The sequence below is a fragment of the Phaethon lepturus genome, unplaced genomic scaffold (genome assembly GCF_000687285.1).
Source record: "Phaethon lepturus isolate BGI_N335 unplaced genomic scaffold, ASM68728v1 scaffold18663, whole genome shotgun sequence".
NCBI lineage: Eukaryota > Metazoa > Chordata > Aves > Phaethontiformes > Phaethontidae > Phaethon > Phaethon lepturus.
Genome location: NW_010529942.1, coordinates 93,694 through 120,562, shown reverse-complemented (window position 1 = coordinate 120,562; position 26,869 = coordinate 93,694). Strand labels below are relative to the sequence as shown.

At 37.4% G+C, this 26,869-nt stretch overlaps 1 protein-coding gene across 1 annotated transcript in view; it reads left to right on the top strand.

The window, feature by feature from the left end:
* Positions 1-5,007: 5,007 nt before the first annotated feature.
* The window catches only part of LOC104618497 (histone deacetylase 5-like), a gene marked incomplete at its 5' end in the record, with an annotated part of 98,825 nt that continues 76,963 nt past the window's right edge, over positions 5,008-26,869 (top strand). The window contains 4 exons of the mRNA XM_010284112.1: positions 5,008-5,063; positions 5,306-5,393; positions 9,721-9,840; positions 10,170-10,267. Coding sequence (XP_010282414.1) covers positions 5,008-5,063; positions 5,306-5,393; positions 9,721-9,840; positions 10,170-10,267 — 362 coding nt within the window. The remainder of the gene's footprint in view (positions 5,064-5,305; positions 5,394-9,720; positions 9,841-10,169; positions 10,268-26,869) is intronic.

Genomic DNA, 26,869 nt, shown 5'->3' with positions numbered 1-26,869 from the left:
CACTGGTAAGAAAATGGTTATCTTCTTCAGGGTACCAGTTGCAAGGGGATTGTTGTAGGCAACTGAGACTTAAAGCAGCCCTGATGTTTGTTGTTGTAGGAGTTAACTAAGCCAGAGATAGCAGGGTTAAAGGTGGCACTAAGGCTGCTTCAGGGGTTACACCCCATCAGATACACTGTATGGAGCACCTTTTAAATTTAAAGAAATAGGTTTTTATATAACTTTATACAGAGTTGTATACATAAACATAAGCAGTATCAATTCCAACAGTATGAATGGATACATTTCTTTATAATAACTAAAGAAGTTGCTATAAAGAAATGAAGTATTAGCTTTGGTGATTTGCTTCTCATTCTGAAGCCTGTGCACATTGAAGCAAAAAGAAAACCTTTCCATTAGAAACAAGTGAACGTCCAAGAATGCCATGTTTAAGCACTACTGATTTTAAGATCTGAGGGCTAGATAGGTTAAGGGATTTAGACATGCAGAAAACAGAAACTTTAACATTTAACTTTAGGAGGATGTTGAGCTTTAAGTGTGGAATCCAGACCCTGAGTTAGCTACCTAGTCTCCGTATGAAATACACAGAGGTTCCTGAGAAAGATGCCCTTAACAATGTGTGCAGCTGCAATTAGCTAGTGCATGGGACAAAGTTCTACTGACAAATCTGCTCATCACTAGGGATTACACCCATTTTCCTGAAAGCCTTTCTTCAAGGTTATGGACTTTGGAAGAGAATCACAGAATCACAGAACAGTTGAGGTTGGAAGTGACTTCAGGAGGTCATCTGGCCCAAAATCCCTGCTCAAGCAGGGTCACCTAGAGCTAGTTGCCCAGGACTATGTCCAGATGACTTTTGTATATCTCCAGGGTGGCGACTCCACAGCTTCTCTGGGCAACCTGTTTTATTGCTCAGTCACCCTCACAGTAAAAGAGCATTTTCTTATGTTCAGATGGAGCCTCCACTGTTTCAATTTGTGCCTATTGCCTCTGGACTAGTTGAAAAAGATGTCATTTCTCTTTTATACAGGGGTTTACAGCTTAAAATACAAGAAGAGCTTCAATTTTTTAACTTTTCAACTGGAAGGAATCAATTTTTAAACTCCATATAAACCTGCCTTATCTTAAATTTGAGATTCAGTGGTGGTGTTTTGTCCTCTACTGGAAGACTGCTGCTCTGCAGGAAATAATGAAAGATTCATAAGTTTGAATAAGAACTGAGGAAGAGCATGATTCTAATCTATTGTTAGAAAACTCACTTAAGCTGAGGAGATGTGTCTCAATATCTACTTTATGGACTACATAATCTAAATACACAAACAGGTATGGGAAGAATATTTACAAATTCATCCCCATGTTCAACAAGGAATTGAACCTGAGTCTCCTACTGCTTCAGTAAGTGCTCTTGGAGTGCCTGCTGGGGTTCATTGCTATTTCTTGCATGGCACTGGCTTTTCTTGTAGTCAACAAAAAGCCAGAGGATTTTACTAGAGTAGTACCAGGCTGAAGCTAGCATGCACTGCTTCTCAGCCAGGCTTCTCAACCTGCCTAGAGTGCCAGAATGACTGGGTTGCTTTTAGTCCACTTGGAATCTAGGCAGAGCATAAGAGTGATTCACACCTTGCCACAGTCACCACATATTGCTCTAGGGAAAAATTGCCTATGTCTAGTTTTACCTCCTTGTATCATAGAAACACCAGTGGAACTCTGCTGTAGATGGTCAGTCCCTGGAGTAACTACTTGTGTTATGATATTGCCTTGAACACTTGTCTTAGAAAGGTTCATGCAGAGGTATAATAGATGCCCAAACGTGATGTAGTCCAACACACTAACCCAGCACACTACAGAAAGAAAGAAATTGTACCACCAAAGACGACAAGGCCACAGTAGGATGTACATCTCTGTTTTTTGGAAATCAAGCATCCAACTATCTATTTGGAGTCATGAAAGAAGCGAATACTTAGCTTACTGTGGAAAAAAACTAACATTTTTTCTTAGTTTTCCTTAAAGATCCAACTAAGTAGGTGTGTCTGCAATGGATCTTCTTTGTAAACTGAGTTTAGGCAGATTTCTTTTTTGTTCGTTGTTCAAATATGCACAGATTTTAGAATATCACTATTCTGGCTTTACTCTTTATCCTCACATTTAACTAAAGGTAATCATATAATGGAACAGACATAAATCCTTTTCCTAATGTTCATGTCTGTCAGTCAGTTTAATGTTCTGTCTACACATAAAGGTGTCTGTACCCTAGTATAAATAAGGCTCTGTACAAAAATGCTTTGAATTTATGTGTGTTGGCTTGATTTTCAACATATTGCTCTGTGTTAGTCTTTCTATCTTTAAAGCAGATTTTTGCCTTTCTGTCTACTGTTCTGAGCTCACTGTCTGGTATTTAAATATTGCCTAAATAAATGAATTCACGTTCCGTTGTGCTAATGTACAAGTGTTCATACAAGGTTGGAAGTAGGAGAAATGAAGTGTTTTATCAATTGCACAAAAGTTGCTGCTCATACCGTATGGTAACTAGTTTTCAGTGTTTGGTAAAATGTGATTATATTATATGCTTTATCATCAATATAACATATGGTACTGTACTTAAAAAAAAATTTCCGTGTGAATACTGAACTTCTTGTAATGTAAAAATGTATAAAAAATGGTCACAACACTGATGTGAACATCCTGCATGCTCATGGAGAACTGTAACAGTTTACTTAAGCTCTGATAGCAGAAATTAGCTAGCTATAACAAAACAGGGCTTCCAAACAGTCTTGTCAAAGTAAGGGAACAGAAGAGAGAAGCCTATACTGTAACTGTCATGTTGTCAAAAACAGCAGCGTTGATTTTTTCTGTCTCTGTATTGCCCCATGAAATCCTCCCAGAGATAATCATCTTAATCATATTGATCTTTTGGGAATGCTGATAAAGTTAGATGATAATGAGGTGTGAGCTGAGCAGGGACAGCTGTAAGACTTGCATGGACTTTTTCCAAGTTCTTACAAATATCAAGAGAACAAAATACAGGTAGCGTGATGCTCTCTCTCTAGTAAATACCCTCTTCTCTGAGTCTTTTTTCACTTCATTATCTGTACATTCCTCAGTATACACATACTTTTTTTTTCATAAATGCTACAAGAGAATTCTTCACAGAATTCTTCTCTAAGTCATATTTGTTTGAAAAGGAAATGTTCAAAAACCCTCAGAAAGATAAGGAATAGGATTTTAGCTAGGAGTGTAAAGCTGGTTTGGTTCTAAAGATTAGTGAAGTCTACAAAGCCTTTTTTTTATGGTGTGTTTGATCTATAGGAAATTTATATTCTAGGAATGCCTGCCTAAACATGAACATATATATTTGTTCTGTCTTTAGTTTTATTAGTTTTGTGATTTTTTTTTTTTAAATGTGGACAATTAATGCAAAATAAGGCATGATGTCAAGCCCCGCAGATTCTTTAAATGGTGGCCAGAAGAACCACTCTTACAGATGTATTCCATTTGCATTATAGTTTAATTTTGCTGTAGTTTGATAGAATTTTGGCCACGCTCCACAAAACTTTGCAGCTGGCTGCTTGAATTACATTTAGCAGCAAATTATATGAGGTAGCCTGGTAGTATTTGTTTATAAATCAATGCCAGTGAACAACATAGGTAGACAATTGCACAGGTACACACAAACACACATTCATAGGATTGTAAATAAACAGCTTTCACAGGCACCAATGTAACCCTATTAACTGCCATGTTGTTCCCCCTTATTTACACCCATGTGAGTAAAGTTTCGTGATTATGATACTTGTTTCAGATGAGTAAAGGCTGAAACATTGACATTTAACTAGCTTAAGTATATCAAACTGGACTACTTCAATACTGACTCTTAAGATATAGAAGTATTCCATCCTTTTTCTTCCTGTCCCCTCCTCTCTGAATATACAGTGCTTGGTTGGTCTTGCAGTCATACATATGCACGTGGTATTTGTGTGAGACTGCTTGAAAATACAAGTTTGTCTGATATACTCATGCACAGATTATGATTTCTTTATTTTATGTATGTGTTAATGGTCATTAATTTGATGTCAAGCATATAGCTGAATAGAAGAGACTAACTGTCTTGAGTAGGTGAAATAAAGAGTAAATTTGATGAAACAATGGTGTTACTCCTGAGTGTGACTGTTGTAAGAGAAACTTGAAATTATACACACCCTTATGAGACACTGCTTCTTGAATATATAATCTGACTTTCTGAACAGAGCTACCTTGCTCTCTTACTTCTACGTTTTCCCTTTACCTTACCCACACTGGAAGGAGGGAAATTTTATTTTTCTTTTATCTTCAGTGACTCTAGAGGCAAAAAATTCCTTGATCATCACCGATCCTAGTGCAGTACTTCATTAAATTTATATACAATTCTAGAAAGTGTGTTAGAAATTGACTTTAGGGAACCTATTAAACTTTTGAGCATGGAAGGTTCCCAAGTTTAATTTATGGTTTGCATAAATATGGGATATTCATTGTTGTCCTTTTTCTACTGTCAGGAATTACATGTGTGTGTGTGTGTCTGAATTTATCATTTAGTCCATACAGAAGTTAGGGTCAACACTGGCTAATCATGTAAAATATATACCTCAAGCTACTTTTATTTTGAAGCATCTCAAGCTGGAGCGATGTAAGATTACATGAACTTAGATCAAGAATGGATCAGTGGTCTCTGCTTCCTTTTAAATGTGAATTCTAGACAGCAGAATTGATAACAATGGCTTTCTCATCCTGCCTTTTTCCTACTCCTTAGATCATGGAGGGGGTGTGTGTATGTATGTATGTATGTGCATGTGTGTATTCATATAAATTTATATGCCACTGTTCTCAAATATATTCTTTCTGGCAGGGTGATTGGACAGAAAAAGTGCTCAAGATCCTCTAATAGACTTCAATCCAGTCTGCCTGCTGCTCTGTTTTGCTCCGAGTCAAGTATTTTTTTAAGCTGATAATTGAAAACCTGTCTTGTTCTTACAGAATGGCTTTGCTGTTGTAAGGCCCCCAGGCCATCATGCTGAAGAATCAACAGCCATGTAAGTACCAGGGAATATTGCCCATCTTGGAGCACTAAGGTTACTGGCAATCACCTGCGTTGTGCATGTCTCTGAAGAACTGTAATTGTTAGCAGATGACTGAAAAGGCTTTCTAGGTACTCCCAGAAGCAGATTTATGGCCTCAGAGATCATATAGCATTTTTTAAAATGCTCTGAACATTATTTATAGCTGTTTTCCTGACTGATTTGCTTTCTCATTTCTGTTCTTCTCTATTCCACAGGGGGTTCTGCTTTTTTAATTCGATTGCAATTACTGCCAAATACTTGAGAGACAAGCTAAATATAGGCAAGATATTGATTGTAGATCTGGTATGTATTCTTGGCAAGCATCACACTTTCAGTGCATCTAGATAAAAGATAATGAATTTGTATTTATATGTCAGACTTTCCTGCTCTTAATACCTACAAGTAATAAAGGTGTGCATTTCCTCTGATTTTGGGAACTCATTAAAGCCAGGATGGCAGTACTGGAGTCATAAACATCTATGTTTCACTTTAATGGTGTTAACTGCAATTTAATGAGAAGAAGGCACAGATCAGGGCAACTTTTATGGTCCTTAAATGAATTGATACTTCCACCGTTAAAATAATTTCCCTACAGAATACAAACTTTAAATAGTCAGATGTGCTTTAAAGAATGCTGTTGCTTTGGTAACCAAATTGGCCGCTTCCCCCAGCTAGCAGTGATTCAACTTGTTGTGTAACTTCGATATTATTAAACAAATCAACAGGTCATTCCCTCTAAGAAGTTTTCAAGTCATGTATGCCAGTTTTTGATGGTTCCCTGAAGGAAAGCTATGTGATTAAAAATCCACTTCATTGGATTAGTCTTGTATTTTAATAGAAGGCATTCTTGCACTATACTTAATATGTTTAACAAATGGATTATTTAAATGCAGATGACATTTGGCATGTTGTCTATATTATTTTCATGAATAATGAATTGGAGCTCTGCCTTGCACTTAAAGGATCAGCCCAATGCACAGCCCAAGGAAAGCTGAATGCTGATTTATGAGCACCATTTTTGTTTTCCTACAGTTCATGAGGAGGTGTAATAGGGTGTCTGACAAAGCATAGACAGGAAATGAACCCTGGCATCAAAACCTAACCTGTTACATCTGCACTTAATTAATTTTTGCAGGTGATAAAAGATTTAAAGGCAAAATATGTTAAAGGGTTTTTGAAGTGCAGGGCTTAATAGTCTAAATCTTGTTCATATCTGCACTCATAATTAAATCTTATTGTGAAGTCATGGCCTTACCATCTAGCACTTTTGTTCAGTTAAACATGCGTACTGGCTGTTGAAGAGAAACAGAGAAAGGAGGAGTGTGGGAGAAGGAATGGCAAAAGAAAAATGAGTGGTAGAATGACTATATGGCTAAGTTAGATATTCTTAGAAGGTTTTGCAAATATTTCTCAGAGCGTTCTACTATCACTTAGGAACATAATTATAAACTGCAAGAAACCAGTATTTTTGAAAAATTCACTTCCATTGTATGGTGTATCTGTTTGCTGACTTGAATCTTACAGTTCATTGAGTTTTACTGCTGCAAATGCTGGCAAAATGTGAACTCTATGTTTATTCTTGGTTTTTTAATAAGAAAAGCCTATTCAAAGTTTGCATTTTGTGAATGTTTTTAAGTCTTTTTGACTGTAAGTGCTACATTCACCATGTCAGGAAAAGAAATTACTTCCATTTGACCTACTCAGCCAATAAGCACTTAGGAATTCAGCTTCAATTTTGCAAGGCAAGGTTAAATGTGCAAATCATTACCTGTGCAAATGATTACCTGTGAAGCTGCCTATCCTTACCCAGGGAAGTGGACAGGGAATGCTCAGCCTCTCTCTGACTCTATCCCATTGGCCAGAATAACTCAGCTGGTAAAAAGGGAGAAATATATGGCTGACACAGATTACTTCATACCTGGAGCAGTCCAGTCCCTAGTCTGCTGCATGGTCAGCGCAATGATGTACAAAAATTCATATGGAAAATTTCTTCTGTATGCAAACTATCGAAAAATCACAATGCAAACTGAATGAATGAATGAACAAGTTAATAGCGATGTCTTTATGTCCACCAACAGAGAGTTTTGGGCATCTGAAGGAAAAAATGCAATTACAGATGTTAGACTTAAAATTAACCTTTAAGACTGTATTTTGATAGTGACTAGCACAGCAGGACCTCATGTTGGTTGGCAGCTATACTTGTTACTACAATGTAGATGTTAAAAAGTAATATTCAATCCCACACATTAAACTGTACTCTCGTTACAAATTAAGTGTAGTCTTCCTGTAGATGCTGCATGTGTTCATATATAAATGCTTAATTAACTTTTTAATTTTTAATCTTTCCGTCATTTTTTTCTATGCTAAAATAAAAGACCTCTCTGTCAGCTTTTCTTTCCTTATCCCACCATTTGAATAAATCTCCATTTTGAACTGACTTATATATCCTGAATACATTTGATCTACTAAGGGCAGAATATGAACACATTTCCCACATGGTAACATCCCCAGTCTTAAACAACATATTCTTTTGCCTAACCAGAGAATTCACTGCTCTTCAGAACAGAGTCACCCTTGGTGGAATTAAAGTTTAGACAAGACAGCTAACTTTGAGATTTGAATAATAAATAAAAAAAGAGCTCCTTATGCCCATTGAATATTTTTTCTTCTCATTTGAAAACTGTTACAGCAAGAATATATCTAAATCCCCAAATGTGTATGGAAAAGATAAAATCACAAAATAAAGTCCTATTATGGTTTTAGTCATAGTCTCTACAGATATATCTGTATGGCCAACATAACTTCTCAGGTTGTTTTTGCAATCCTCGTTCCAAGATCATCCCCACTTGCATGTGTGTTAGCATGACTTGGGTCTCTGTTGGAGTAAACCAATCAATTCTGTCACAGTTGAAGACTGGATGGGATTCTCGGGTTAGTCTGCATGCCAGATTTTACTTCATTTGCCAGTCAGAGCCCTCTAACTCTAGGCCGGCTGCCTTCAAATCTCCAACACCCTCACACTGGTGTGCACTCCCTTGCACCTCCAACATGTGTTACATTTAACCTTGGCATTAAGTCACAGTTGGGCTGTAACTTCATCCTCATGTTGTTTCAAGAAATTTCAACTGAGAAAAGAAAAGTAACCATCATAATAATACCCACAGAGGTCCCAGAGGAGGTCCAAGTCAAGCACAATGCAGTACAAGTAAGAATCAATGTAGAGAGTCCTGAAAAATGTGGGTGAAAGTCATGGGCTACATCAGCTGGCAAAGAGAGCAAGCAATGGGCAGTACTTGCTGTGCCATTGGCAATGTACATCTAATTTGAACCTTTCTGGAGTCTAGGCATCCTGAGAAGAAGGTGACCATTGTTTCTCTGATACTAAATTTGGTTTAGACCTCATAACATCTGTAAAATAAATACAATCTGGGTGATAGTGTTGCCATTCAGAGTACTTTGTCTGTCCTCCTTCTGAATTCTCTCTTTAAATCAGAAATTTCAAAGGGATGGATTAAAGGAGGAAAATCAATAATATCTATAATTTTTCAGCTTCTTACAAATGTCAGGGAAGAAAATTACAAAAAAGACTGTTTTCTTTTACGGAAAGGCAAGTGAATTTTCCATTTTCACTTGTAAAATTTCTTGTGTATTCTAACCACATAGTACAATGGTAGAACTGTGAAAACAAAACTAAAATAGAGGAAAAGTCCACATTTTCAGCCTTTGTTATATAGATATACCGTCAGCATTTCTTTTTCAGTATTTTATTTAATGACAGAATTTCTTTTCACTGGTGTTATATAATGTTTGAAATATGGAGACTGGCCAAGGTCACTCCTTGATTGTGGAAGGCACCATCCTATCTGCCAGATGATTTAATAGCTAATGAGATCATATTCCTATGTCTTCAACTGTTGCCGTCATGATTTTGTAAAAATGAAGTATGAAGTCCTTTCCGCATCTGGCATCTCTTTTGATGTGGATCTAACTGCTGAGGGACTGCTAACTGAACTGAATGTTTCAAGAAAGCCAATTTACTCAGCTGGTCGCAGAGCCTTTGACCTCAATAGTGGAACTTGGCAAATCAATGAATACACTTATGTTTAGTGTTCTGTCAAGAATTGTGAAAAAGCTCTGTAAACCATAGATCCTTCTGCAAAATACTAGTTTGTAGTTTAAACATTAGTCTTTCTTCAGAGGCCAATGAGGCTAGTTAATTAAGCCTGAGGGGTTATGAACTGTTGGCAGTTAATAAGTCATAAAATTCCTCCATAAAACAGGATGCTAGATTCCATCACTGAGGCAAGGAGTACAAAGAGCCGGTGTATAAATATCTAATTGTACAAAAGGACTGGGATTTCTCAATGACTGCTCATCTGGAGTCTCCAGGGCACGCTCGCTATGGTTTCCTGATTTTTAGAAGCCAGTTTAAAAAATGAGTGCATTAAAGAGTAATTTGCCTGAAAGTTCAGGAAGTATGGGGTGGTGAAGGGAGGGGGAAAGGGAAAGACAAAAGGAGGGCAAGGGAGAAGGAGAGAAACAGTGCGGGGGGGTAAAAGAAAGCAGAACTGAGCTCTCTACACTGAGTTGGACATTATTACATTTGTCATCTGTTTTCTTTCTCCTTTAGGATGTTCACCATGGCAACGGTACACAGCAGGCTTTTTATGCTGACCCCAGCATCCTGTATGTTTCCCTCCATCGCTATGATGAAGGCAACTTCTTCCCCGGCAGTGGAGCCCCAAATGAGGTTAGGTTTATTTCTTTAGAGCCCCATATTTATTTGTATCTTTCAGGTAATTGCGTTGCATGATTACCCCTAATTTTCTTGTCCTTCTCTGGTTCTTTAAATTACACCCGATTACCAAATTGTCCACTGGGAGCAGGGGACCAGTGGAGAACAAGTGCATAACCCAGAGCAGTCCTTGTCAAAAAAGGCTGGGCTGATCTGACATGTTGTTTGATGTTTGTTTCTAAAGCATACTTGAGAATTTTTTCTTTTTTTTCCTTTCCCTTTCTCTTTTCCTCCTCCTTTTTCCTCCTCTTCCCTCCTTTTGGCATTTTATTTCTATTTTTCAGGTTGGAAGTGGCCCTGGTGAAGGGTATAACATAAATATTGCTTGGACAGGTGGCTTGGATCCTCCTATGGGTGATGTTGAGTACCTCACAGCATTCAGGTCGGTACTTTTTTCTTTTAAAGTTATGAAAACTGGTTGTAGAACATAAACACGTGAATAAGAGCTAATGTAATCTTGAAAAACAGGAGAATGACCCATGGTGAAATTAACTTAATCCTGATATCCCAGTATATGAAAGCTTAGTAAATAATAAAGATGGATAATTTAATTGTTGTGATCATTCACTCAGAATTGAAAAAAAATTGTCTAATAATTTAATCGGTCACTCATTTTATCATTATCGTATCATGCCAGTAAAATGACTTTGAGCTTGCTCGCTTCTTTACCTACAAAATTTAAATATAAGCATTTATATCAGGCAGAAGAAAATTACTGTTCACGTTCATGTTGATTGCAGTTACATGCAAGTAGAGCAGATAGAAAGCAATATGAAGTATGGTCTGAATCCAGCGTTCCTCATCCACTTAAAAGTCTCATCATGATGCTCGCAGATTTGATGAATTGGCTTTTTCTATGAATTTCAGTAAAGTGTTTCTTACTTAGAAGTAAATAATTGTGAAATGCCTCAGTAAGAATGATAGGAAATATTGCATGCTGTACTTCTTTTTGCTTTCAATAGCTCATTCTAAATGAAATTTTATTCTTTCATAGGTGATGCGTCATAATCTTATTTTCATAAGTCTTATTTTCATGGGACCAGAGGAGATAAGACCAGTTTAAAACACACTTTTTTAGACTTTCAGTAGTTGTGTCTTACACACACAATTTCGTTTCATTGTAAGACAGTCCTGTGGAAGGTTTTAGTGGGCACTCACCTCTCAAGATTGGGCAAACGCTACATATTTCAAAAGATGTTTCATTTACGGGAAACTGATACACAAGAAAGGCAATGGGACAACCAGGGTGAATCCCCAATGACTTTCAAGACTTTTAGTTTGAAGAGGTGCAGTGACCTAATATAGCTTTTGACTATATCCTATTGAAAACGCATCACAAAAAGTATAAAACTTATTTTTGTGGGGTTTTTTTTTCTGAAACACTCCTGTGCAGTCCATGAAATAATATGCAGAGGATCTGGTAAACACCACACCTGAATTTAAAGTCTAAGCCCTAGACACAGAAATAGCCTTACACATTCACAATATCACACTGTTATTGTGGAAAAGGTTTAATTTTATTTACAACATTTCCTCTATTTATAGAGCCTAAACAAATAGTGGCAGACTCCAAAATTTCTACACCTCGGTATTGTTTCAAGCTCTTTCCAAGATCTGTCTTATTCTATGGTGAGATTTTAAGGAAGTTAGCGGACTGGATGGTTCAAATCACTGGTACTAGTGCCTGATGTTAATATATCTGGTATGATCACCCCAAAATTCTTGGTTTGAATCTAACCTGTCCCAATAATGATACAGGTAATGTGACCATCTAACACTGCAGAGAATGGTGGTGCCAGCATACCAAACAGAAGACTCACATAACTGAGACTGCAACCATAACTGATACCCCTGCTATCCTGACAACAAATACCTGGGTTTAATAATATCTTTTCAAATAGGTACCTTGCAATTCTTGTTTAAGGCACACTGGTAAATAATTTAGAGCAGCTAATATTGTTGCTGTACTATTACTCTGCTTCAGAGTTAGAAGGCCTGAGCAAAGCAGCACTATTCAGGAAAATAAAATTCATGTAAGCTACTACACACTGACTAATAATTTGCAGGAATACCACTAAAACAAATGCGCACTTTTTTTTTTTTTTAATGCAGATAAACTCAAAGTAAAGTTTGGGATCTCCCTTAAAAGAATTGCTGATGGTGCAAAATTTAATGCTGCTATTTAAATGCATCCATTTAACCTTGCAATTAATGTTGTAATTAATATGAAAGTTATACATTGTGTTAAATAGTTAATTGACTTTTTTTTTAAGAAATATAATCCAGTTGACTGATTACAACAGTTACTGCTATTTTCCTTTTCTCCAAAAGAGTAGGAATGACAGGAAATGTTTCCCTACACCCTAAGCCCCTTTTGCCTGGTCACAGTCTTTGTGCCCTCTGTAGGGTTTACTGATATGGAATTGGTATGACTGGTATGACAGTTTTGAGTGGGGATCAATGAAGCAATCAGCATGGAATTTTGAAGGGTGAATACAAAAACCTGTAAATTCCATAGGATAGACCAGATACCCATTTTCTATGCATCTGGTCTCAATGGTAGGTAAATTTACAACTCCTGGTAAAGAGACACTTAATCTGTGGACCAGAGTCTATCCCTGCTATTATCCAAAATGTCACATATGATGTAACCTGCATTCTCAGTTTGGCCAGGACAGAATTGTGAGACCATAGTCAGGAAAGAGACTTTCACAGTTCACTGCTTTAGCCATAAATAGAAAGGAAGGTACAGTCTTGGAAAAAATCAATAGAAAAGATGCTAAAAAAGCAAATCGGTTGTTGTTCTGGAGGTTTGACCTACAACAGATCTGTTTCTAAGAAAATAAACAGTAAATTTTGTAGATAGGAAAATGGGCTTCATTTTTTTTTTTCCAAATAAATTTATTTTAGAGACAGAGTTACAGAGCAAATCCTAACCAAGGGTTGAGGAAAATGTTGGTCATCCTCAATTTTAAGAGAAAAATAAGGGACAAAATGGAGAGATTTTCTCTTCATACCTGTCCCCTAGCAGACAGAGAGGCTATGCAGTATTCAATTCCTAGCGAAGGCAGATGAGAATGCTGGTGAAGGTCCTCTCCAAAATAACCAAGGTGTGAATGAGTTTGCAGATGTGTGGAGCATGTTTGGAGAGAAGCCAAGGCTTCCTGCTTCCTGGCTGCCTTGAGACCCTAGTCCTTTGAGTTCTTAGGAACTGAGACATTTGCATTAAAGTCATCTAAAGCTCCCTATGGGGTACACATAACCTTCACTTTCTCACCAGCAGAGCCCTAGTTTCTTCCTATAATTGCACCGTGCACATATTTGAAGTGTCAGCAGCCATGACACCAGGTAGCTCATTACTGCTTGCTTGTCAAATTTCACAGCAGAGATCCTTCTGAATGATAAGGTCCGTAGAAATAAGAGACCAAGGCTTTTTTCTGCCTCCAGAGTTTTGCCCATAATCAGGTATTGTATATGATGATATACTTGGTATCAGGTATATTGTTCTTAGGCCAGAATCTATTTGTAGAACAGTTGTGGTGGGTTGACCCTGGCTGGACACCAGGTGCCCACCAAAGCTGCTGTATCACTTCCCCTCCACAGCTGGACAGGGAAGAGAAAATATAACAAAAGGCTTGTGGTTCAAGATAAGGACGGAGAGAGATCACTTGCTAATTACCGTCATGGGCAAAACAGACACAACTTGGGGAAATTAGTTAATTTATTACCAATCAAATCAAAGTAGGATAATGAGAAATAAATTAAAATCTTAGAAATACCTTCCCCCCACCCCGCCCTTCTTCCTGGGATTAACTTTATTCCCAATTTTCTCCACCTCCTCCCTGTCAGTGGCACAGTGGAGTGGGGAATAAGAGTTGTGGTCAGTTCATCACATGTTGTGTCTGCTGCTCCTTCCTCCTCCTCACTCTTCCCCTGCTCCAGCGTGGGGTCCCTCCCACAGCAGACAGTCCTCGATGAACTTCTCCAATGTGAGTCCTTCCCACGGGCTGCAGTTCTTCACAAACTGTTCCAGCCTGGGTCCCTTCCACGGGGTGCCATCCTTCAGGAGCAGACTGCTCCAGCATGGATACCCCATGGGGTCACAGCCTCCTTCAGGCATCCATGTGCTGCAGGTGGATATCTGTGCCACCGTGGACCTCCATGGGCTGCAGGGGCACAGCCTGCCTCACCATGGTCTTCACCACAGGCTGCAGGGGAATCTCTGTTCCAGCACCTGGAGCACCTCCTGCCCCTCCTTCTGCACTGACCTTGGTGTCTGCAGAGTTGTTTCTCCCATATATTCTCGCTCCTCTCTTCAGATGCAGTTGTGCAGTGAGTTTTTTCCCCTTCTTAACTATGTTAACCCAGAGGCACTACCACTATCGCTGATGGGCTTGGCCTTGGCCAGCGGTAGGTCTGTCTTGGAGTCAGCTGGCTCTATCAGACATAGGGGAAGCTTCTAGCAGCTTCTTACAGAAGCCACCTCAATAGCCCCCCCACTACCAAAACCTTGCCATGCAAACCCAATACAACAGTATAAGCATTTAGACACATACATATATATACACATACAGGAAGCTGAATATTAGTTAATTTCCACTGCATAAATCACCAGATAAATCTATTTTAAGTAGACCTTGTTGAGACTGTATGAGATTCCACCTCACTCTTCCTCCAAACTGTCCAAGAAAATGTTTCCATATCTTGATGAAAAAGCAACTTTCATGCATAGAAATGCAGAAAATTGGAATATGAGTCAGAGGCATAACACAGATTAATCACTTCAAAGGCATGTTGAGTGAGTGGCTCCAGTGGGACTCTAGTGGGAAACAGGAAAAATAATGGTGCTGGTTTGTGTCTGCCATTTTGATTTCAGTGCTACACGAAGGGTCTTTATTGTATTTTGAAACTAACTTTCTAGTGCAAAATGAAATTTAAATGGCTATAGCCAATTTGAAGATGAAGACTGCTCTTTCATGTGTAAAGAATATGCTTTCCTTTCTATTTCTTTCCCATTTATACTGAGAAAATATATTTGGTCATGTTAACTACGAAGAGGTAGTAGAAAATGTAGGAGAGAGAAGTTTTTGTAGAATGGAAAAGAAGTGCAGTCACCAAACCACTATACCTTTTAATTTTGCCAGAAAAGTTTTGTTTGATGTTTACCATAGTTAATCAACTTGTCTAGCTACAAAAATCCTTGAAAGGATGTCCTTTTTCTAAAGGGCAGGCATCTCTTCTTTTCCCCTGTGATAACAAAAAAGCACAGCTAGTTTCCATTATTTTCAAGGCCTGATGTATCTTCCCCTCTAGAGAGTTTTGTTTCATCATTTACTTCCACCCATTCAGGTTAAATTTGCTTTATTCTCTTTGAAAGCAATAGAAGATGGTGGCTATTTTCTAAGAGGATGATTCTACACTTGAGTTTATGAGGATGTAATCCACTCTCTCCTGCCAACAGATATAGAAAAAATAAGACCAATGGTCAACTACTAATGTTCAAATAAATATTTTCATAAGCTCCACGTTATACCAGATGTGCTCAGTAAAGGAGGCAGCAGAGGCTCAGGTCTGTGTTTTACATGCGCACATGTATATGTATGTTCTTGGAGTTTACAGAGGACAGGACAGATGTGTTTCTGTAAAAGCAGAACACAGAAGATGCAGGAGGCAGTGGGAACAAATGTGAGTGTTCAGAAGAGGGAGAGAGAAGCAAGAGACAGAAGGAAACTGGGGTGTGCCTTCCAACTGCATTGCACTGCTTTTATTCAACAAAGGAGCTGTAAATTTAGCTTAACCAGCCAGTATGCTCTGGCTGCTTTGCTCTACTCCAGAGTAGCATAAAACAGCCACAGCATATCAGTGAACCTGGCCATAAAAGCTTACATAAAATAAAATGTGTGTGTTTCTTGGAATGATTAGAAATAGCTCATGAGAATATTGTCTTTGAGTTCATTTTTTAGCAGTCACATGTATGATTTTAATTTAAAAAGGTGAGTAAATTCAAAAGACACAGGTGACATTAAGGCAGAGTTAAGGATGAACTATAGCCATGATTTAATTTAAAATACAGCACAAAATTTATAATTACCCCAAAATAATAATTTTAAACAAAGATAATTCAAAATTAAAATCATACTTGAAACCACATATGTTAAAGTGTAAAAATAAAAGAAAACAAAGGTGTGCAGAAAAACTTCAGTCTTGTGAAACATCAGTGCTTGTTTTGGGAGACGATAAATATGTTTAAAACTCTCTGTATTCTAATCTCTGATCAAAAATAGCCTTGTAGCCTTACAGGGCATAGTTAAGGTTATTGAGAGATTGCATTGATGTATACCAACCCTTTTTTCTGTCTTATTTGTGTATTTCCTGATCTGATGACATTTAATTTTGACATTTCACATGAAAAACTTTGAAAATGTATTTTTGTTCTTTTTCAAATGTATTATCCTTGTTAACTCTGTTTTGGCATAGGTACTAACTATGAAATTTTTTTACTTTTTAAGTACAATTAAGTTACCCTAAAAAGAACACTCAGAGAAAATATTGCTATGTTTTCCTTACATTTTTTTCATATAAGTATACATAGATAATATATATTTGTATATATCAATTTAATTTTCCTGTAAATTTTACTTATATAACTGTTTGCTTACTAAGGAATTGGAGACAACTTTAATAAGTTTTGTGTATCCTGTTGGTATTTAGTTTCACAGTCTAAAGTATGTGTGTCTGAAAAAAATTTCTTTGTTTTAACGCAAACACTAGTTTTCCACTTTCGTTAAACGTCCATTTGTTCATGTACTACCTGTGTAGATGCGGTGCACATTCTTACCTATCTATATTTATTATTTTAAATACATTTGCATTATCTGTGTCATGTCCTTCCCTATTTTTCTTTTCTCAAAATACAATCTTTCTGGACTTCTCAATATCTCGTAAGTTAGAAATGTATCCAATTGCCAAATGATTTTGATTGCTTATCTCTGAAGCTCTGCTATTTTCTAGAAATGAGCTAAATACACCACATGAGGGCGAACCATCGATTTATATTATTTTGAATATTATTATGGCTTTCTTTGACATCACTGTTCTGCAATATTGTATAACTCTCTGACCAAGTAGAAACCTTGGTTTCTGATAAACATAGCAAAAATGTAGGAGACAAAATTCAACATTTTTCCTAGCTGTACCTAACAGTTTACAGTGAGTCATAAAACAATGGTATATTGTGATAATGTTTAATGACTTCTACCAAGAATAGCTTTTGAGAAAAAAGCTGTTTTAAATAATTCTAAATATCTATAACTTAATGCTGCTATTTTTTATGGCTGTAATGACCAGAGGCTGCTGCTGAGGTTGTATTATGCTAGACTGGGTCTAAAAACTATGGTAAGACTTGGTTTCTGATTCAAATGTGAAGAGATAAAAAGAGATAAAAAATTGTGGGAGAGGAAATAAAAACGCCAAGTTAGTCATTCAGTCTCATGAGTCAATAAAAGAACTAGAAGTAGACAGAACTGACATCTTCAGAACTTTAATCTATTATCAGTGAACTCCATTGCAAATAGCCTCAGACTAGCAAAATGCAATGTTTTTTAACAGAAACAAAGAATTTCTTTCTCAATATTTTGCTTTACAATAACTGGTAAAAATTATCACAGCTATTGTTATCTCTGTTGTCTATTTGCGGACAGCAGCGTGTTCGGCATTTCACTGCGCAAAGAGGAAGGCAGAATCTCTGAGTCGTATGTATGGGAGGCAGATAATGGTTTACCCAAATGTGGATGGACATTGTTGAGAGTGCTAATTACCTGCCAACATTCTGTCATAGAACCAACCTATGTCATAGGCATAGTACTACTTTTATCAAGAAAAATATAGCTGAACAGGACACAGTCATGGAAGCTCTAGGAAATCTATATGATGGTTTCTGTATGGATGTATATAGTTTGCTTTCTGTCACCGACACCGTTCTGCAGAGTCAGAAGTTACAGTTTCAATCAGTTTTTCATTTCTGATTTTGTCCATTTCTTCCAAGAGTCTTTAAAAGATGATCATTTCAACCAGAGATGTCTGTCTTTTCCCTTCTGTCACAGAAATGTCTTAGGAGAATTCAAAGAAAGGTACCTCAAATAGCTATAGAAAGATGACTTAAGAGTGCCTGAGCAGCTCCTGAAGAAATTTGAAGAAGATAGAAGTTTGCTTGGAATAATATTTTTTAAGTCTGCTTAGAGTATCATATGTAAATATTCAACAGTCCTGAGGATTGGTGGCTTTTGAATACTTTTTTTAATGTCATTGGTGGGGTTTTTGTAATAATGGTAAGTTTTCATGTTTTTTTCTTGTTTCTTGACAAAAGTTCTGAGCATTCAGATGTTTAGTATAGTGGGGATAGGGATAGAGTCCTTAGGAAATGGAGAAGCAGAGTTAAAAGCATTTGAAGCACTGGTATAAACTGCTTTTTAACATTTTGTTATACTTCAAAGTTCTCCATAAAACTAAAACTGGCAAACTGTTTATAACCTGTGACCTCTTGTTCTTCCTACTCATTTTCATTTGGAAAATCTAACTTCTCAAAAAAGTACCTTAAATTTTCACCTTTACTGTACCAGCATTTTTAAAAATGTGTATGACACTCCTTTCATTCACTGGAACTAGAGAAATGAAACCTTGCATTACAGAAATTAATTAGTGTCAGCTTACTTTTCTACAGATGCACAGTTTCTTTTATTGACACAGCAGAGTAGGGGGTGGAGGAGAAAGGATAATAAAATATGGCATGTGTCAGGTTTATGTGGTTCAGGTTAAAAACTATTTGATTAAAACCCCAAGCCATACATGGTCTGTAGTTTCAAAGTCCTGAAAAGTACCTGAGCTCTTTTCCAATATATCCGTTTTCCAAGTTTTGTCAAGCCTGAAAGATGAAAGAATAGAAGTGTATGGATAAAGAATTGCCATATTGTCAAATACTTTGATGGAAAGGTGAGAAATATCACCAGAAACATCCTGGAAGAAATTAAACAGCAGCAAGAGTACAGAAGACATTTTTATCCTAAAAGTCAAAATACCTGTGGCATTTCGAAGGGGATAAATTTCAGGTCTGAATTAAAAGTCCTACAGCAACACTGCGTGATTGTGTAGATGTCCAGCACCAATTTAAATTTTGTTGCTTTATAATAACTTTTGAGAACTACACTGTAGCCTGTAAAAAATATCCACATGTTCTCTGCTGGAACAACTCCAGACTGTAACAGAACCACTAGATTGCACCCTGGTGCTTTATGTATTGTTTAATTGTTTTGCTTTGGTGGATATTTTTATTAAAAGCCCATTATCCAGAATCAGACAGAAGTGTTGTTTCAAGAACAGCAGAAACAGAGGCCTTTCAGCTACACAGTTCTTATTCATGCTTTCTTTAGCCAGCTTAGCTAATGAGACCTCCACTATTCTTCTTTTAATACTCAAAGAAGAAAAAGAAATGGGTTTTTTTTATTTTTGCTCCTTTCAAACATAAGCAGGATTGCAAAGAAGTATTGTGAGGTTCTTGTGTGCTCAGGCACCTGTGTCTCAGTGTAAGTTTGTGTGGGCACCTCCAGGGCATGCCTAGATGTTCTCATGGTTTTGCACCAATAACTCCTTGGAGATATTTTTTAATTCTAATGATTTGGTGTACCTGTGCTACACCTTGCTCATAAAGTAATTGAATGAAAGGAACAAGTCTTTTTCATAGAAAATATATTCTAGCAAATAAAGCTCCAGTATTTCTGAAGAAAAACAGAAATATCTGGCAAGAGTCAGATTTTGAAATCCTGAATTATGCTGAATAGCACTGTGCTCAGTGCTGCAAGATCTTATGAGGTTTCTTGTTACTGGATGTTGTTGGAGCCTCTGAGTATTTTATTACTTTTTAAAGTCAGCTTTTAGTCTTGTGGAGAGATGTTTGAAGCTATGAAAACATAAATGTCTCAAAAATAGATAATCTAATGAAAAAGTTCAGGGAGGTCTATGACTCATGATTGTGTGGTATTAGCAGTACTGCTTGGGCCACCAGTAATGCCATTAAATTAATGCAGCTTCTTGAAGGATAAGTTGTTACCCAGTATAAGGGAATCCATCAGACTTCAAACTCCTAGACATTAATTGTTTCTTACAGGCAGTATAAGAAAAATGCTCAGCTGTCAAGTGACTTACCGTGTTTGGCGTATTTGTATATTTTTTCATGCAAAGTGTGGTCTTTGTGCTGTGATCACATATACTAGGATCCGGATTTAGAATTAAATTGATCATTTGTGTCATGAGCGAATGCAGATCTCAGTTCTGCACACCAGCATAACTCATGGCTAAAATGTAGTGGGTTTACTTGTACAAAATAGTAGTTTCTTTTAAAAATCATTGTTAAAAGAGTTTGTGAAAGCAGAGGCTCATCACCAAGTAAATGTGGCAGTATCTGATCTTAGATGCTGTGACTACATTTCACCTAATTAAGCAATCAAATCATTAAGATCATATACAAGCACTTTCAAGAGTTCTTATGGCTTGAAACAAAATAAGCTTTCAAAGTATTTCATTAGCTGATTCATGTTTACCTACCACAAGCATTCTAGTCATATTTATATCAGGTGTTAAAATAAAGTTACCAAATTTATTAATTTATTTAAAAAAAATGAAAAATGAAACCAAACATATTACAGCACAGTACAAACAAGGTTGAAAACAGCCATGTCTGGGATGCATTTCTCCTATGTCATGCATAGGAGTGTACATGCATATCAGACGATACGAGGTGGAAGGCTGAAGGGAAGATGCAGCTTATTTGGTTCTTTTTGCCCTGTCAGTAAACTGACTGGTCTCTGCTCCTTTCTCCGTCCTGTGCAGGGCGTGCGTTACCAAGTAGAGATGACTAAAGACAGAAGTTCCAGTAAGTAGCAACTGTCCGTGGTTTTGACATGTGATTTTCTTCTACACTGGAACAAAACCAAAACTATTTGAAAGTTTCCAAGAAAACAACTTAGTGTGTGTTTCAAACCCTTTCGTGACAATGTTCATCTCTAGCCTCATGGTGAGGACGTCACTCTAGGAAGCAAAAAAAACCGTAAGTGAAAAATCCCATTCCTCAATGATTGAAAACAGTTTCTTGTCCCCCATTCTTACAAATCAGGGGTTTGAACCTGAACTCATCACATGTGAAGTTAATGCTTTTGCTGTCAGACTATTTGGAAGGGTTTTTTTTAATTCACTCTTAAAAGAAGTCTCCCTCTGAAAATATCAAAGTGAGAAACAGCTACAAAAACGTTATGTTTTGGAAAAGAGTACATGTCTTGAGAAAGTTACAGTTCTAATCCTGCATTGTCAGGCCGACTGGAGAGTGGGGGCTAATTACCTCCCTATCCAATCCAACCTTCCTACCTCTCCAATCAAGATGTTTACAGATTAAGGAAGTACTGTTGTTAAACTTCTGCAAGTGCTTCAGTTCCTGTGTCACAAGGACTTCTCATCCTCATGCTTTATTAACATTTGCTTCACTGCCTATGTGATGAACTCTCTATGGAAACTGATTCCCTTTGGATCTGAAAATGACAATTATTTGCTCACTTATCTCATTTTGTTCTACAAAGAATATACCTTTCAAAAGGTTGCCCATCTTTTTCAATCTAATTCTTGTTGGAAACTGCAAGCAAAGCCAGCAAAAGAAAATCAGAGTTTGTAACAGCTTAAAGACCTTGTGATTTCCAACTGATTGAGAAGGCAGTTGATTTCATTCTCACTCTGTATTGTCAGATGGGCCACTGCTAAGAAGCGTTAGCTGCCCCTGAAAGTGAAAACATGCAGTGGATGAGTGTTCTGGAGTCAATTTTGACTTGCTCTGTGTTAAGTTCAGTCTTTGGGCCTTATGTAAAAAATCACTGAACAAACCCAGAATTTTTTATGTTGTGTTTTGTGGACCTGCAAACAAATTTAAGAACTTAAGTACTGGAAATAATTTTCTGATAGTACCAAACAGTAGAAATAATTTTTGAATATTGAAAATATCTTTCTTCTTTTCCTTTCAGTCATAATTTTACCAGTCACCAAATTCTTCACAGCGGACCTAACTCCCCTTTTCCTCCCACAGCTCTGTTCTAGGCTTCTGATCACAAAGTTGCTCCTCATCTGTTCTTCTCAAACTCTTGTGCTTGGCACAAAGGCCTCATTCTTTTTCATCTTCTGATCTACCTGGGTAGATCTACGTACACAAGGTTGTGTCTACCTACACAAGCTTTTCTTGTCTTCTTTCTGTCTGTCCTCTGGTTCAGTTCTAGACCTTCTCCAAAATAGCATCTCAGCCTTTCTGTCTTCCCTTATGCTAAGAATGAAACCATTCTTAGCATAAACCCCTCCTCGCCCAAAGCTTAGAGTCTATATTTCACTCTCATTTTTCCTCAGCCTGTGTGCCATTCCCTTTTATTGACTCTGATGATCTTTGTCTTGAAAATTCATCCTTCCCTTGCTTCCATGCTTGATAGTCCCTGGCCTCCACCCGACATTTCAAGCAGCTCCTTTAACTTGTCTTTTGGAAGTATCAACATTTTTCCTCCTTGAGGAAATCTTCAGTGATTCCATGGCATTCTGCTTTTGGTTTTGGTCCCTTCACCTCATTTTTGTGTCTGTCTAGAGGATAGGTCATCCATAATGCAAATTCGATTATTGTTTGTCAGCCAATTACTTCTCTGTTCTAAGTATGTCTTCTCTGTGCATCACAAAAATTTATAGTAACTTTATGGTACATTAATTGAGGAAATCTGCCTTTAGTTCAAACTCAACCTTACCAAACTTCTATCCCCAAGCCATTCCTACTGCCACTCTCTATAAGCAAAACCGTCTTTCTGTCTGTCACTCAGACAAGTTCTTGTGTTACCTTTGACCTTCTCAGTTGGAAGTCACAACCCAGCAATGTCTAAATTTTGCCAATTCTTTCTGTAGCATGTCTGTGAAATACAGAATATACTACCATTCCAACCAGTTAAAGTGACTTCTAAGTTTCTGCCAATTTGTTTATTATTGCAATTTCATTCTCAGAATGCTCCTATGAATTTTATTTTCCAGACCATGATATCAGGTACATGCTTTCTACTTTTTCTAGTGATAATGTTCATACTTGGAGAGTATTCTCATAAACAGTTACAAAACTACTTCATTAGCCTCCTTGAAATCTTGTATCATATTTCTATTTTGCTATACTACCTCCCACAAAACTGGACAGTAGTTAAATTCCTATACTGCTGAGATTGTTTTTAATTTTATAGCTTGTACAACTTCTGCCTGTAGTTCCCCAGGTCCCCATAGAGTATCTAGACAGCAGCCATCTTTTTATTCCTTCTTTGCAGTGTCTTGTGCAATGGGGTTTTGGTTCACAACACTACCTCCGATGCGTTGTACTAATATAAATTTGTTTGTTATTATTAAGGATGATAGTAAGATGTAAGGAGTTAAGAGGTTAATTTGGGCAATGTTGTAAGTTGTTCCTCTCCCCATTATGTTGCATGAAAGGTACACACCCGCAATACCAGTAACAGTGGCTGCATGTGAGACATGGGGTCACACGAGCTGGTGCGCTGGCTGGGACCAAGGCTGGAACCAGGCCCTCTGATCTGATGCAAAAGGGGCTTGAAAGAGGGAAATGGAGGGAGTGAGTCCTCTAGCCCAGATGAAAGACATGGAGTTCTTTGTCTTTTATGCAAACTTGAATGACCAGAATTTATTCCGGAGGTAGTGACACAGACATGTATTCTGGAACTGTTCTTTGTCAGCTGAGATATATGGGTGTGCTACTGGTAGGATTGACTCCTTCCCCAACCAGGCTTTAGAAGTGTGATCCACCCTCTGTCCACCCGTCTCAGGAACACAGACATTGCTCAGTGTCACTTCCACAGTGTCTGTGATCTCATTAAGCCCATGAGCATACGTATCTTGTTGACATCTGAGGAAACATGATGATTATCAACAAAATGTAGGGCCTGTTGTACACTGTATCGCTTCAAACACAATAACAATATTAAGGCTTAATTACATAAGAAACAGTATACATGTTTTGCAAGCTTGTAGAATGTCACTTGCAGAAGTTAAGCAAGATATAAGAGTTTCCTAAGCTTCTATTATAGTTTTATTTCCAGCAGTATTCTTTGACAAACTAAATAAATTACTGCATGTATTGGACCTCTGAGGCTTGGGGCAAAGAATGGAAAAATTATTTACAAAAGCTTGAAAATATTTAATCACTAGAGGCAGGGGGCAACTGTGTTTTAATTAGCAGTTCCTCAGGCCATTGGCTGGCTGGAGGCTTTCTCAAACAACCACACAAACGCACTGAATAGCTGTTTGCCAGCCTTAGGGTCAGGCCTGAGATGAAACAGATAAGATAATTGGCTCTAATGAAATCCAGAAGGCCTTGGCTTTCTTGTTTGAGCTTGGATTTGAAAAGTGCGTGTGGAAGTGAGGCTTAATTCAAACCAGTCCTGAACTAGGCCCGTTTTTCAGTGACTTTGATATTGTTTGAAGTTCTGAAAGTGTTCGCCACACCACTAGCCTGCTGGGCTGGGCCTCCCCGGTCACCTTAATTACTGAGCTTTATTGCTGACTTTACTACACAGGAAAGGAGCCATTATATGTTCCATCAACATCAGCTCTCCTCAGATTGGAGGAAAGGGCAGGGTGAAAGGCCACTGTAGGAAGGCAAAAACTTCACTTTGAGGTAGTCAGATCATTTACCCGTGTTAAATTTCACTGCGCTATGTGTGTACATTCCTCACAACACAGAAGCCCAAATTCCATTTTTTTTAGCAAGTGATTACTTTTCAAAACATTTTGTTTGTGTCTGATTAGCAGAAGGGGACATTTATGCTTAGAAGTGGAAAGAAGGCAAATTGTAACAAACGCCTAATTAATCATCACAGGGGAAAGAAATCTAGTTAAAATCTGTAATAAAGAGAAATTGTTCTTAATGCTTCTTTGAAGTAGGAATAAGTGAGGAAACCCCTACGGTGTGTTTGCAGACCTGACACCCTACAGAACCGACTCCATACAGCCAGCCTGATATCTTGAGGGTAACTTGTAACGTGGTCTCCAAAACCAGAAAGGCTCCTGTGAAATACTGTAAGGGCAAGCAACAACTGAGGTATTTTAGCAGTGTTAGTTGTGAGTTACTCTCTTCAGAATAATTACTTTCAGAGTTTGGTCCTAATCTCTTTCGCTGCTCCAGCTGGTGGTGCTGCTGTAAAAAAAAGAAGCTGAACTTGCATGCATGAATGGGTTTTCAGATCTAGACACTCTACAGCAGGAGAGACATCTCTCAGGCTTCAGGATCCAGTGTCGGGGGCCACCAAGGTCCCTGGGAAGACTGTTGTTGGGAAACCTGGGACAGATTCTGCAAATGCTTAGATGTGTGGCTGAATATATTTACATGTTAACTCATTATTAAGTCAATCAGGCTACTAACCTGAGTCAAGTTACACATATGCATTTATGTTTGCAGGATTGGGCCTCCTGAGACTAATGAAAGTGTACAATATTGGCCAGTTTGGGCCAGATCCCAAATTACCAACACTAGCACATAATAAAAGAAATATTGATGAATATTACTTTCTAGTGGGACCGAAACTGTGAAGTTCAGATCAAGATACACAACATTTTTTCCATGAGCTTGGGAGGAAAATTAGAAAGGACTCAAAAATCAGTTCTGTTGCTGTCTACTCTGTGAGCGTTTTATTTTGGTTTTTTATTTCCTTTGTGTTGTTTCTTTTTTCACAAAGCTAATATTTCTGTTTCTCTTAAAAGCTTGAAAATGTCTTGGATTCCTTCATAAAAAATTAGAAATGTCACAAAGATACATTCTGCAGAGTATTCAGCCCTTTCCTTAAGGCAACACTGTTTCACAAAGAAGGCTTCTGTAATTTGAGATAGTTCCACCTTATGTTATTTTATAAATAATACATATGCTACAATGCAAATTTTATGTATGTATAGCTGAAGATTTTTAACACAAAGGACTCTTATGTAAGAAGCCTGAAGGCTTCCTGTTTTTCTTCCCTTTCATATGGCCTGTCATTTTAACTTGTTATATGTTAGTAGAATAACAAATTGGTTATACGCTTTAAAGAGAAGCAGCAAGTTTTAATATTTTGATCAACATTTTGTGAAATTTTAACCTGTTAAACTCATAGCCAGCATCACAGGGAGCTGGTTATATCTTGATGTGTATTTTATTAGCTCTAATGAATCTCTCTCTGAGCTGAGAAAGTATCTTTTGAAATCATCATTCATTACAATTGTCAGAAAACAATGATTTCGCCTCTAATACAAAAAATGTTTTGTGAGAAAATAGCTGTGTAGGTGTCATAACGTGAGAGTGTGAGAGTTCCTGTGAGCAATATTTCCAGATGGGCAGATGTTCTGTTCGTTATTAAACAAAAGATTTTGTTTGCTCTCATTTTTTATAACTAAATAACAAGACACAAAATTCCTTTTTGATACCATGCTTCCTGAGAGGTAGTTTGGGCTATCAGTGTTGTAAATCATAATCTTTGTCTGACTGTACTTTCAGCTACATTCACATTTTGTAGAGGCTAATGTCATTTAGAGGAGCATATATGATGATGTAATAATATTATAGTAGATTGGAAAAGATGTATTAACTAGGAGAAGTGAGATTATATAATCTATTACTGATTTAATTCATACCTTGCATATATGCTTAGTTATCTCTTCAATAGAAGGAATAGCATTATAATATCTGCTGGTGATTTAATTTCACCTTTGCACATCTGTCTACAAACTTTATAAAGTAAAGTTAAGCTTAGGTGGGTGGTATAAGTCAAGCAGGGTGTAGTGGCTGAGGAAGCATTTTATTGCATGAAAAAACTCCTTGGATGATTAAAACACTTATTTCCAAGGTTTCCAACAACGTTTTTAAGGTAGTACAATGCTTATTACTGAAAAGGGTCTT